This window comes from Hyla sarda, chromosome 1 (genome assembly GCF_029499605.1).
Source record: "Hyla sarda isolate aHylSar1 chromosome 1, aHylSar1.hap1, whole genome shotgun sequence".
Classification (NCBI taxonomy): domain Eukaryota; kingdom Metazoa; phylum Chordata; class Amphibia; order Anura; family Hylidae; genus Hyla; species Hyla sarda.
The window spans coordinates 188,854,434-188,867,927 of NC_079189.1; the positions used below are offsets into that span (position 1 = coordinate 188,854,434).

General features: G+C 45.6%; 1 protein-coding gene across 4 annotated transcripts in view; it reads right to left on the minus strand.

Moving 5' to 3' along the window:
- AIMP1 (aminoacyl tRNA synthetase complex interacting multifunctional protein 1) overlaps nucleotides 1-13,494 on the minus strand; it is a 77,096-nt gene that overhangs the window by 59,201 nt on the left and 4,401 nt on the right. Inside the window, exons 1-2 of one of the 4 annotated variants that reach the window (XM_056565974.1) lie at nucleotides 6,601-6,693; nucleotides 3,379-3,432 (exon numbers count right to left, since the gene is read on the minus strand). The exons of 1 other annotated variant lie outside the window; for it this stretch is intronic. In XM_056565974.1, coding sequence (XP_056421949.1) covers nucleotides 3,379-3,380 — 2 coding nt within the window. In that variant the 5' untranslated portion in view covers nucleotides 3,381-3,432; nucleotides 6,601-6,693. Of the gene's footprint in view, nucleotides 1-3,378; nucleotides 3,433-6,600; nucleotides 6,701-13,494 lie in introns of those variants that run through there. 2 more of the 4 variants (XM_056565984.1, XM_056565995.1) reach the window with 2 other exon arrangements.

The window sequence follows — 13,494 nt, forward strand, 5'->3', positions numbered from 1 at the left end:
TGGAACAAAACTAATCTACAAAACAGAGCCTTTCCAGAATGAAATAAAACCTCATTTAATCGCTTATTTCTTTTCCACAGTTACAGGAACATACACACCCAAAGTCACAGCCCATCTTTGACAGCTTCTCCAACAATAACAAACCATGTGCTGGGATCTGCCACTCTACACTTCACACCAAAGGCTGGATTTACAGGGCAGCACATACACAGTTCATGTCAAGTGTTACAGTCTTAAAGTGTAGCTCTGCTTTCACAGAGTAGTTCTACAAGGCTCATGCACACAGCCATGTTACAGGTTCATTGTGTTCATGGGGCCTCTGCTGTTCTTTCTTATGCCTCTGATTTTATATGGAGACCATCTGCCAGATTCTATACGGAGTAGTGCACAGAACTGAATGTTCTGAATCAACAGATTTTGTGCCATTGTGAGTGAGCGCTTAAAGGGGTAATCCCCCCTAGACATTTTATCCCCTATCCACCCGGCGTTCGTTTAGAGTGTTGGGTGCAGAGCTGGAGGCTCGCGACGTCATGGTCACGCCCGGCTCGTGCCGTCACGGCCACGTCCCCTCAATGTGAGTCTATGGGAGGGGGCGTGACGGCCGTCATCCGGCACGGAGAAAAGTTCGATCTGTGCACCGGACGTCTGGGGTGCTGCAGCTGAGATCGCAGGGGTCTCCTTTGGATAGAGGATAAGATGTCTAGGGGCATAGTACCCCTTTAAGTCAAGTTCACACAGTGCATAAAAAATATGCCCTAGAACAAACCTGAAAATTTTAACTAAAATCTGCATGTGTCACCATTGCTGCCTCTGGATAGGTCATCAATAGTAGATTGGTTTGGGTCCGTCTCCAGGCACCCCCCCCCCCTTGAACAGCTGATTGAAGTCAGTGTGGTACTTGTTTGAGCACTGCAGCCTCTTTAACGTTTAAGTTAAAAAATGAGGAGGCTGCAGTGCCTGCACGAAACAGAATGATCAGCAGGAGTGATGGCAGTCATACCCATCACTGATCTAGTATTGATGGCCAAAGGAGAGCTCACCAATTTTACAGGTAAAAATATACAGGTAGATGCGGGTGACCCAGTTTCTAATGCTTCTTACCGGGTGAATATTTATGGAGCCATTCCGGAGATTTTGTTCATCTTGTTGCTACTATGCTAATTTCCTCATAACTGCAATGGAGGCGGCTGCCGCTGTATAAGCGATACTTTCTGCCACCCGCTAATAATCCTGCACCCTTTCGCCAATAACTTTGCCCATTTATAAATATTCATCCCATCTTCTTTAGCAAGTTCATGAATGGGACAAGGGGGCAGAGTTTTCAGCCAAAGTGGTTGGGATATGACAGGAGTGAGAAGTAGACGGCATTACACATACAGCAGCAGCTGCCTCCATTGAGATGAGAAGAAAATACCATATTAGCAAAAAGATGAATACCTCCTAAACTGCTGCACCTACTTCTACTGTCACATAAAATAGGCTAGTGAAGCTGCACACACAGTGCAATAAGGCGTCACAAGCCTACTCCAGCTATACCTGTCATGATACTTGTGCGGTACATAGATTAAAAAACACTTTAGTAAAGCCTGGTCTGGGAGGCAGGGCAGCGCTTCTTTCCAACTCATACCACACCCCAAAGTATCATGAAAGGTATACTTGTAGAAGGCTTGTAAAGCCCTACAGCACTGTGTGTGCAGCTTCACAAGTCTATTCTATGTGACAGATGCTCCTCAAGGGCCTTACACAGGCACCAAAGCAGTTGTTTAATGGCTGGTCTTACTATTTTTATCATACTACGCCACAGATTTTTTATGTTATACCCTTTACAATAACTTTATAATGCCAAAATAAAGAAATCTCTTTATCTTGGAAATTATTGTGGCTTTTCAATCAGCCCGTACCTGAATCTGATAAGAACATACAGACGTGAAGCCAAATGTTCTATAATCAAGAGTAAAGAAAAAAGAAAATTGGAGCACACAGTGCGTCAGGAACACTGCCAAAACACGTCTGGCTCCACACACAAGAGCCTGAGTGATAGGCCGCTACTACATTTGCCCAGACCATCAGTTTCTTGACATCTTTTTTGCTTTTTAAGCGTCTACACACCTTCCCTGATGGATTTATCCTGAGTTTCTGTGATTTTTTTCCATGATCTTGCACCTAACCTGGACAATTCAACTAAAAAACACTATAAGGAGGATGTTGTTTATTTCCTGACAAAGGATGTCGCATTTTACTCCCACTTTGCTGACCATCTTTACAGTCACATTAGTTTTATGCTGCATCTCTTCTTAAACCCCATTGGAAGGTCACTTCTTTAGCAGGATCTCTCCACTTCACCTTACATCTCACATAGAAGCCTTCAGCAGGTTAGATTCAAAATACATAGAGAGAACTGGAGTTCATACTGATGGTCCAGGTCATACAACTAGGGAGACACATATCAAACCTCATGTCCAAGACAACATAATGAGCAAAGCTTCAGATCACCAGCCCAAAAGAGATTAAAATGTTAAAGGGGTACTCTGCCCATAGACATCCTATCCCCTATCCAAAGTATAGGGGATAAGATGTCTGATCGTGGGGGGGACCCCCGCGTTCTCAGTAGCGGCACCCCACCGTCATCACAGCACAGAGGAAAATCCCTATGAGTGATGACGGGGCAATACAGGGGCCGGAGCACCGTGACGTCACGGCTCTGACCCCTCGTGCCGTCACATCCCGCCCCCTCAATACAAGTCTATGGGAGTGGGCATCTAAGGGGGCAAGGTGTGACATCAGGAGGGGCTGGAGCAGTGACGTCATGGTGCTCCGGCCCCTGTATCGCCCCGTCATCATGCCCAGAGATTTTCCTCTGTGCTGTGATGATGGTGGGGTGCCGCTACTGAGAAAACGGGGGGTCCCCAGCGGTGGGACTGTTGCGATTAGACATCTTATCCCCTTTCCTTTGGATAGGACAGAATAACCCTTTAAGGGGAAAAAAAAAGTAATGTACTAAGGAAGAAGTGGAATATAGTTTACAACCTACTTTTTACCTTACTGGTCACAACCATGTTATCGGGATACTCTGCTGCTAGACATCTTATCCTCTATCCAAAGGATAGGGGATAAGATGCCTGGTCGCAGGGGTCCCGCTGATGGGGCCCCCGGGATCTTCCACAGCACCTGGCCTGCTGGACCAATGCATGGGGACTGGGATCTGTTTGACACCAGCAGTATTTATGGTACAAAGGGTTGGGCACTGTGCTAATACATATACATGAACTGGAGCCAGCCATAGGTCTGCTGGAATGGTCACAAACCAAAGTGAATACATGTCCTGAAAATAACATCAGCAAAATCATGATATAGGCCTAGAAGTAAATGGGCACTTACATGTATGGACTGTAACCTGCTGGCCAATGGATTTCTCCCACAGAGGCTGGATATCTACAAGCAGAGACCAGACATGTTTCACTTTTCAAAGCGGAGTGATTTCCCACAGCAACCAATCACAGCTCAGCTAACAAGCTCAGGTAAAGTGAAAGCTGACCTGTGATTGGTTGTTGTGGGAAAATTACTCCACTTTTTCTCTCACAGAGTTTGATAAATCTGGGCCACACTGCATGGACATAAGCACCAGGCTAGGGACCACATAAGTGACTTGTGTCTTTGAGTATTGGACAAAGTTAGGTTTTTTTGCTTTTTTATTTATTTAACATCTTATACCCACAGTGAGCAAACAAAGCCATAACAATGCCTTTATGTTAATAATCCCTTTAATAAATGTGAGACAGTCTTGCCCCATTCGCAGCCCTTCCACATAAAACCTGTCTTCTGGCCAGAATCGTCTCCTTTCCTATAGACCCCAGACAAGTGGCATGAATAGGGAGGAAAGAAAAAAATCCCAAAAATACACAACAATAAAGGATAGGCAGGGAAAGGTCTGATATATCTATAAATGTCATGTGTCTCACAGTGACCATGGGGGAGATAATGAAAATGTCTAACATCAAAACTGTCTTATTCCAGTGCTTTGTCAGCAAAAATTTGGATTCCACTGAAATCAATGTGGAAAATCCACAAGAGGGCAAGTTTCACAGAAGGGTAACACTATGAATTTCACTTGGACATTTTTTGATGCAACAACCTCGTATTTTTTTTTCCACAGGAATTCCTCTGTACCGTCCATGCTGAATTTCCTTAAACGAAAATAAAAAAAATTCCGGACTTCCCACAGAATTTTGCGCAAACTCCATTGCCACCAATGGGGACTGCACATGTGCACACAGTCTTACCGCTGATGGATTTCAGTGCTGCCCGCTGCAGATGGACTCTCCACCTGGAATATCTCTGAGAAGCAATTCCATAGTGTGAATGGGCCATAAGGCTGGGTTCACACCACGTTTTTGCAATACAGTTCCCGTATCAGGTTTTTGATAAAAAAACGGATTTCTCAAAACCTGACTAAGGGTGCATTCACACCCTGTTTTGCACATAAGGGTGCCGGATCCGGCGGGGGGAGGGGCAAACCGTCCGCTCCCGTACCCTGGTCAGATCAGCCAATGACTCCATTTACTTTAACGACCCAACCGTAGTCAAACGGTGACTCCGGCCGGCTCAGTTTTGGCCCGTATGCGGTTTCCTGACCGGACCTAAAACCATAGTTTACTACGGTTTTAGGTCCGGTCCAAAACCGCATACGGGTCAAAACCGAGCCAACCGGAGTCACAGTTTGACTCCGGTCAGGTCGTTAAAGTAAATGGAGTCAAGGGCTGATCCAGCCGGGGTACGGGAGCGGCCGGTTTGCCCCTCCCCCCGCCGGATACGGCACCCGTATGTACAAAACGTGGTGTGAATGCACCCTAAACTGTATCAAAACATGTGTACAAATTTTAATCCGTATACAGTTGAAAACCGTATACGATTTGAAAAATGATGTCCGGATGCATCTGTTTTTTAAGAAAAAATAACGTATTCCATTTTAACTTTTTATTCCATTATTTCCCTTGTTTGATTGAAATTACAAGAAAAAAACTGTGCAAAGTCCCGGATGGAATCGTACGCACAAACGGTTCTGTACGGTTCCCATTGACTCCCATGTTAAAAAAAAAAAAACGTATACGTTTCAATATGGTTTTTCACCAGGACCAAAAACCGTGGTAGGCTACGGGTTTGGGCATGGGGAAAAAAAAAACTGACAAAACCGCACGGGATGCAAAACTTTTGGCATACGGTTTTCAACGGAGAGTCAAGGCATATGGTTTTCAATACGGTCCCGTACGGTTTTCAAATTGAAAGCGTATACTGGAACTGTATTGTAAAAACGTGGTGTGAACCCACCCTAATATAGGTATATTTCTGCATCTGTATTACTGCCTAGACTCCAGACAGTGAGGGTGGGACATGTGGTGGTAATATTAAAGGAGTAGTCCAGTGGTGAACAACTTATCCCCTATCCTAAGGATAGGGGATAAGTTTGAGATCGCGGGGGGTCCGACCGCTGGGGGCCCCTGCGATCTCCTGTACGAAGCCCCGTCAGCCCGCGGGAAGGGGGCGTGTCGACCTCCGCACGAAGCAGCGGCCGACACGCCCCCTCAATACAACTCTATGGCAGAGCCGAAGCGCGCCGTCGGCAATCTCCGGCTCTGCCATAGAGATGTATTTAGGGGGGGTGTCGGCCGCCGCTTTGTGCGGGGGTCGACACCTGCTATCTGGCTGGAGAGCCGGGGCCCCGTACAGAGAGATCGCAGGGGGCCCCAGCGGTCGGACCCCCCCCCCCGCAAGTTTTTCACCACTGGACTACCCCTTTAATGCAACATATCCACATTAAACTTATGATGCTGGAAATCTGCAGCATTTCAGCAACATAACCTGACGTGGCGGAGATTCAGTCTTCACTGCAGGTCAGTTTTTTTTTTTTTAAATCACCCCCACGTTGCTGCTATTGTAGTACACTACAGCAGTGTTTCCCAACCAGTGTGCCTCCAGCTGTTGCAAAACTACTACTCCCAGCAAGCCCAGACAGCCGAGTTGTAGTATTGCAACAGCTGGAGGCACACTGGTTGGGAAACACTGCACTACAGGGATTTCTCATGAAAATCTGCAGCATATTGATCCCATGTGAACGTCCTCTAAAAGGGATGATCTGTCTAAAGTAGATGAAGAGGGAATGAATGATCAGCAGCACTGGATTTCACATTACTTTACAGGATAAGCTGCTAAACCACTGATCTCCCTATGACTATTATAATCCATGCCTGCTTCTGTATAGCTGGGCCAAGAGCCAGACATCTATGGGTGGTATACTGGTTACAGGACTGTGTGTGCCAGCTGTACCCGACCCTCCGCCACTATCAGGGTAATGCCCAGGTATATGGCTCCCGCCAATATATCCAGCAGGATTATACAGAGGTGAGGCTTCACATCTCTACAGCACACAGCCGGGCGGAGCGCTCACACGTGTTGTGCAGCGTCCGGTATGATTAGGTCCGCCCCTCCCCGGTGTCATAGCTCACCCCAAAACCCGCCCATTACCCCCTCAGCCAGTGCCCAGGTAACCGCACTGCCCCCCCAGCAATCAATCTACAGATACCGCACATGAAACGCGGCGCTTACCTCTTCCTGAGGGCTTTTCCTGCGAGACCGGCGCAAGGAGGTGACGTCACAGATCACGTGACAGGGTCGGCCTCGGTAGCAGTGTAGGCGGAGCTGTCCTAGCAGGAAACATAGACAGTGGAGCAGTGTCTGCCATTACGACCGATTTTCAGACAGAACTTCGAACAGATCTTTCAAACGGAATAGTTTTGTAGTGTGAAAGGGGCCTAAACGGCAGTTACAAAATAATCCTATACTGCGGTTAGAAAATCCCTTTATAGTCTATGGGATTTTTACATTATCCTTTTTAACCCGTTATAGCCTGTTATTTTGTGACGGGAGAAATAGAGCATGCACTATTTAATCCGTTCATTCGCCCGTCTCAAAATAACGGCCGTTATTAAAGGAGTACTCCAGAATAGGAAAATTGTCCTCCATACTGCCAGCAGTAAAAAAATAGAGAGATACATTTGCTCCTCCGGTAACCGGCTCCGGTCTCCGCCGCGATCCTCTTCCTGGTTGCCGGTGGTTGGTGAGTCATACTGTACTCAGCCAATCACCGGCCGCAGCGAAGTCCCGACTCGGCCGGCGATAGGCTGAGCGGCAGTGTGACATTTCTTCCCCGGCACCTGCTGCCCCCCCCCCCCCCAGTTGCCTATAGATTCCCGCAGCCAGGACTACTACTCCCATCATGGAACAGACTTGTTTCTATGATAGGAGTAGTAGTTCCTGGCTGCAGGCGACTGGGGAGGCTACATTAGTGCTTGTACTACTACCCCCATCATGGAACAGAGTCTGTTCCATGATGGGGGTTGTAGTACAGGCGCTGAGGGATTGATCGCACCGGGTCTCACTTCTGAGACCCGATGCGATCAGAAGTTATAAAGCAGGGGAGCGGGCGGTATGGTCCACAACCCTGCGATGTATCGTGTGTTTTTATACTTTCATTTTTAAATCCCCCGCCAGGGTTCCCAGCAGGGTTTTTAAAACGAACATTATGAGTGGCGGCAGGGGCCATATCTATATTAAAAGCGCTGTGGGGGGTAAGATATATAGCACTGCAGGGGGGGGAGTGAGACATATGGCCTATATATCTAGCCTCCCCAGCACATTTATAATATGCCCCCTGCAGCACATTAATAAAGATATGACCCCCGCTGGCGCATTTATTAATATATACCCCCGCACTGTATGTAAAATGTGCCCCCCGCAGCGCATTTGTCATAATATGCCGCCACCACAGCGCTATATGTGAAAAGTATATCTAGCAGCAGCGCACGGGCCAGCAGCCGGCCAGCCTGATGATGCTGATACAATACTTTTCATACATAGCGCTGCGGTGGCATATGTATATAGAAGCGCTGTAGGGGACAGATAATGTTATATGTCTGCCCCCCCCCCCCCCCCCCAGCACTTCTATATACATATGCCACCGCAGCGCTATGTATGAAAAGTATTGTATCTGAATCATCGGGCTGGCCCGATGCGCTGCTGCTAGATATACTTTTCACATATAGCGCTGTGGGGGCATATTATGACAAATGCGCTGCAGGGGTACATATATTTATACATGCGCTGGCAGGGGTTACATCTTTATTAATGCTCTGTAAGGGCATATAAGAAATGCGCTGGGGGGCTAGATATATAGGCTATATGTCTGCCCCCCCCCCCCCCCCTGCAGCGCTATATATCTTGCCCCTCACAGCGCTTTTAATATAGATAGGGCCCTTGCTGCCACTCACAATTCATTTTAAAAACCTCACTGGGAGCCCTGAATGGTTCCTCAGTACCGGCCATTCAGGGCTCCCAGCGGCAGATTTATAAATGAAAGTAAAAACATAGGATACATCGCAGGGTTGCGGATCATTATGATCGCATGGGGTCTCAGAAGTGAGACCCAGTGCGATCAATCCCTCAGCCCCTGTACTACAACCCCCATCATGGAACAAACTCTATTCCATGATGGGGGTAGTAGTACAAGCAATAAAATTTAGTCTCCCCAGCCACCCGCAGACTGCAGCTGGTGGAACTACTACTCCTATCATGGAAGCAAGTCTGTTGGGAGTAGTAGTAGTCCCACAAAACTGCAGAAGTCTGCTGATTTCATCTCTTCTGAGCATGCTTAGAAGTAATAATGGATATTATCCTCATACCAGGTCGGTCCCAGCAGCTAATGACAGCCCTGGACTAATAGCGAGTGGCACCGATCGTTGTGCCGCAAGCTATTAACCCCTTAGACGCGGAGTTCAAAGTTGATCGCCGCGTCTAAAATGAAAGTAAATGCTTCCCGGCAGCTCAGTCGGGCTGATCGCGGTGAAATCACAATGTCCCGATCAGCTAGAACGCGAGCAGAGGTCCCCTTACCTCCCTCCATTGTGTCTGATCGGCGATTGATTGTTCCAAGCCTGAAATCCAGGCTTGAGCAATCGACCACCCATAACACTGATCTTTGCCGTGTCAATGCAGGGCAATGATCTGTGTATGAGATCGGTATGTTCAGTGTAATAGCCACTAGGGGGGGGGGGGGCTATAACCCTGCAAAAAAAAAAAAGGCTGAAAAAAAGTTAATAAAGATCATTTAACCCCTTCCCTAATAAAAGTAAGAATCACCCCCCTTTTCCCATTTAAAAAAAAAAACTGTGAAATTAAAAATAAACATATGTGGTATCGCCATGTGCTGAAAAGTCCGAACTATTAAAATATATTGTTAATTAAACTGCACGGTCAATGTCGTATGCGCAAAATAAATCCAAAGTACAAATTAGTGTATTTTTGGTCACTTTTTATATCGTGAAAAAATGAATAAAAAGCGATCAAACAGTACGATCAATATAAAAATGGTACCGCTAAAAACTTCAGAACATGGCGCAAAAAAAAGTTATAGGGGTCAGAAGATGACAATTTTAAACGTATAAATTTTCCTGCATGTAATTATGATTTTTTCCAGAAGTACGACAAAATCAAACTTATATATGTAGGGTATCATTTTAACCGTATGGACCTACAGAATAAAGAGAAGGTGTCATGTGTACCGAAAAATGTACTGCGTAGAAACGGAAGCCCCCAAAATTTTAAAAATGTCACATAATGAATTTGTTGTCCACTTCATCGTGGATATTTTGGTAAAATGACTAATGTCACTGCAAAGTAGTGACTAAAAAATAAGCCATAATATGGAATTTTGTGTGAAAAATTTTAAGCGTTATGATTTTTGGAAGGTGATGAGAAAAAAATGAAAATGGAAAAACCCTGCATCCTTAAGGGGTTATAAACCGGGTGCAAATGGATGACATTACAGGTTCATCCGTTTGCCATAGACTTCATTGTTAAATTTAAAAGACCCGTTTTTCACCCGTTATTTTTGACGGCCAAAAATATTCTGCATTCAAAGTCTTTTGCCGTCAAAGATAACGGATTACAAACAAAATGGGTGCAAACGGGTGATAAAGGATTGTAAGAGAATCCCATTGAGATCAATGGGATCCTTTTACAGCCCTTTGCAACCCATTTGCAAAAGTAGTAAACGGATTGGATAAGGGGCATTTTTTGACGGGAGCAGGCGGCCATGTGAATGAGCCCTTACTCCATAATACTACCATACTGAATAAAATATAATATGTATAGACCAATACCACCATATAGCATACTTCACAACTTTGGATGAGAGCAGAGGAACAAGACATGCCCCTAACCACAGCCACACCCCTAAGCACGTCTGCTCCTGCAGAATGGGAATAGCTCTTAAAGTGCAACTGTCATGAGTTTTTAGCACCCCAGACTACTACAAGGTTGTTACAGATGTCCATAACAAGAGTGTAACCATATCTTTATTGCTTGTCCTCCTTCTTTTATAACTTATAAAATAGATTTATCAGTCGAATAGGCCTGCTTGGGGTTCACAAAGCCCCGCCGCCATGCCTACCCTCTCCTTTCTGCGATGGGACCGCTGTGTAGTAAGACGCAGCGCATGCGCCCCTCCCTTCCTCTAGTACTGCACCTGTGCAGTGAGAGCATAGGCTACGGGAGCAAGCCCTCACTCTGTCAATGCAGGGCGGTGGCGTCCACACGTCAGGAGGGGCGCATGCTCTGTGGATGTGCTGTTTCTTACTACACAGGGATCCCAGCGCTGAAAGGAGAGGAAAGGCGTAGCAGCAGCGGGGCTTTGTGAACCCCAAGCCTATCTGACTGTGCCAGACCGCTGGATAAATGTATTTTATAAGTTTTAAAAGAAGGAGGAAAAGCGATAAAGGTATGGTTACATTCATGTTAAGGACATCTGTAACAACATTGTTGTATTCTGGGGGGCTAAAATCTCATGACAGTTGCGCTTTAAGGGCATCTTCAGCTAAATCAACTTATCCCCTATCCACAGAATAGGGATAAGTATCTGACTGCGGGGGGGGGGGGGGGGGGGGTCCGAACGCTGGGACCCCCCCGATCTCCCAAATGGGGCCCCCGCATTGTTCTGCTGTGCACCAGCTAAGGCGTGTAGCATCAACCTCAGTGATGTCGACGGTACGCCCCCTCTCCATACAGCTCTATGGGAGAGGCAGGGAGGCACGAACGCTGCATATCCGCCTCTCCCATAGAGATACATGGAGGGGGCGAGTCGGGCATGGCATCATGTTCCTGCTGACACACATCATGCACGGGAGAGCCGCAGCCCTGTGCAGGAGATCACGGGGGTCCCAGCATCCGGACCCCCCGTGATCAGACACTTATCCCCTATCCTGTGAATAACTTATACCCTATCCAAAGGATATGGCTATATAAAGCATGGAGGAGGAAAAGAGCAGCAGAACAATCCTCGACAATAGCTCAACATAACTCATGTCTTCCTTGGTTTGTGCTTACACACTGGGCAATAGGAACAAGCACAGCTGCAGTATAAAGCATAGAGGATGGAAAGAGCAACAGATGAGCAAGCTGACTTTTTCCCTGGTATGTGCTGAACAAGAACAGCTGCAGTATAAAGCATGGGGGAGGAAAAGAGCAGCAGAACAAGGCCAATACATTAAAGGGGAACTCCGGTGTAAAAAAAATTTTTTAAATCAACTGGTGCAAGAAAGTTAAACAGATTTGTAAATCACTTCTATTTAAAAATCTTAATACTTCCAGTACTTATCAGCTACTGTATACTACAAATAAACTACAGAGGAAGTTGAGTTGTTCTTTTCTGTCTGACAACAGTGCTCTCTGCTGCCACCTCTGTCCATGTCAGGAACTGTCCAGAGCAGGAGAGGTTTTCTATGGGGATATTATTCTAATCATAAGCGGGTTGACCCCTTGCGCTCTTAAAGTTTCTCCCCAAGAGACTTCTTCTTTAATAATGTTGTTCACAGACAGTTTTGTAAGCCAGAGCTGGTGTAACAATTTGGGACAAATTAGGGGCTTTGCGACAAACTGTGTGACAATGGCTCATGATAAATTACTGACCACTGCTAATAGTTAACCAGACAATGGCATGGTTCTGCAATTGTTTAAAAAGCTTATAAAGCAAAAGTCGCAATGAAAAGTCTCTAAAAAACTGTGAAAAATTTACATTACAAAAACAGGGTAAAAGCAATGATAAATTCCCCCCATTATATACAAAGGACACACACATGAGCTCCTACAGCAAGGGGACGAAACTCATCATCAAACACGTTCTCACAAAGATAGAAGGACCATGAATGATACTAAAAATATCCCATCACATTCTGATCACTGGCCGGAATTCACTGAAGATAGTGACCTTTGAAAAGTCTACACAGTTCTCAGTCAGGCCCTGTATATAAGAGGTACATGAGCCCCTAAGTTCTGTTCTCACTTGTGTTAGTTCAGCATTTGAGGAAACATTTGTGGCTTGAGATATCTCTACTGAGGAAAGGGTCGTTAATAAAGTACCCTGAAACGCGTCTAGAGAAAAATTGCCGCACGACTACCACTATCCATTATCCACATCCTTATATTCTGGACACCATTTCTACAAATCAACTCCGTAAATCCACTCTGCAAATCCAGTATTCCACCTTGCCGCACTCGACTCACCTGGCTGACGTCAGACGCCGAGAGACCCTCCTTGAGGCTGCTTTCACTTTTGGAGCAGATCCATCTACCTCCAAGGCTGTTTTCTCATCTCCGGAGCAGTCCATCTATCTCAGTGACTAGCGACTTCTCCTAGGCCTGTGGTAACCGGGCCCGTTGCTGCAGCGCATGCCAGCGCTGTATACAACCTTTACAGCAGATACCATCTATCTCTTGGACGTCCAGCCATACGGCTATATACCATGAACTGTTTCCATCTGCAGGAGCTGGTAAATATATGAGGTGTCCTTGATCATAATTTGAACTATACATTTACGGAGTGAAAAATTGAACTATGCTGGTTTATCAAATATCGGATTAGCGGATGATCCAACTTTAAAGCGGCTGTTTGTTATTATTTTATTTTATATTGTTTGAGATTATTTTGTATTATATTATTTTATATTACCTCCCCACAAGGGCCCTGTGTAAGAAGGTTTTTTATTAATGCTATTCATCTTGCATAATAATTTTATAATAAATCTCTTTTTTCATCATTAAAGTGAAGCACAGTTCCATTTCATTTCACATTATGTTATAATCATCATGTACCATTTTTGGTATAAGTCTAGAGGCTTCTGGTATCTACATTTTTTCAAAGATTTGTAAATTACTTCTATTAAAAAATCTTAATCCTTTCAGTACTAATGAGCTGCTGAAGTTGAGTTGTTCTTTTCTGTCTAAGTGCTCTCTGATGACATGTGTCTCGGGAACTGCCCAGTTTAGAAGCAAATCCTCATAGCAAACCTCTTCTACTCTGTGCAGTTCCTGAGACAAGCAGAGATGTCAGCAGAGAGCACTGTTGCCAGACAGAAAACAACAACTCAACTTCAGCAGCTGATAATTATT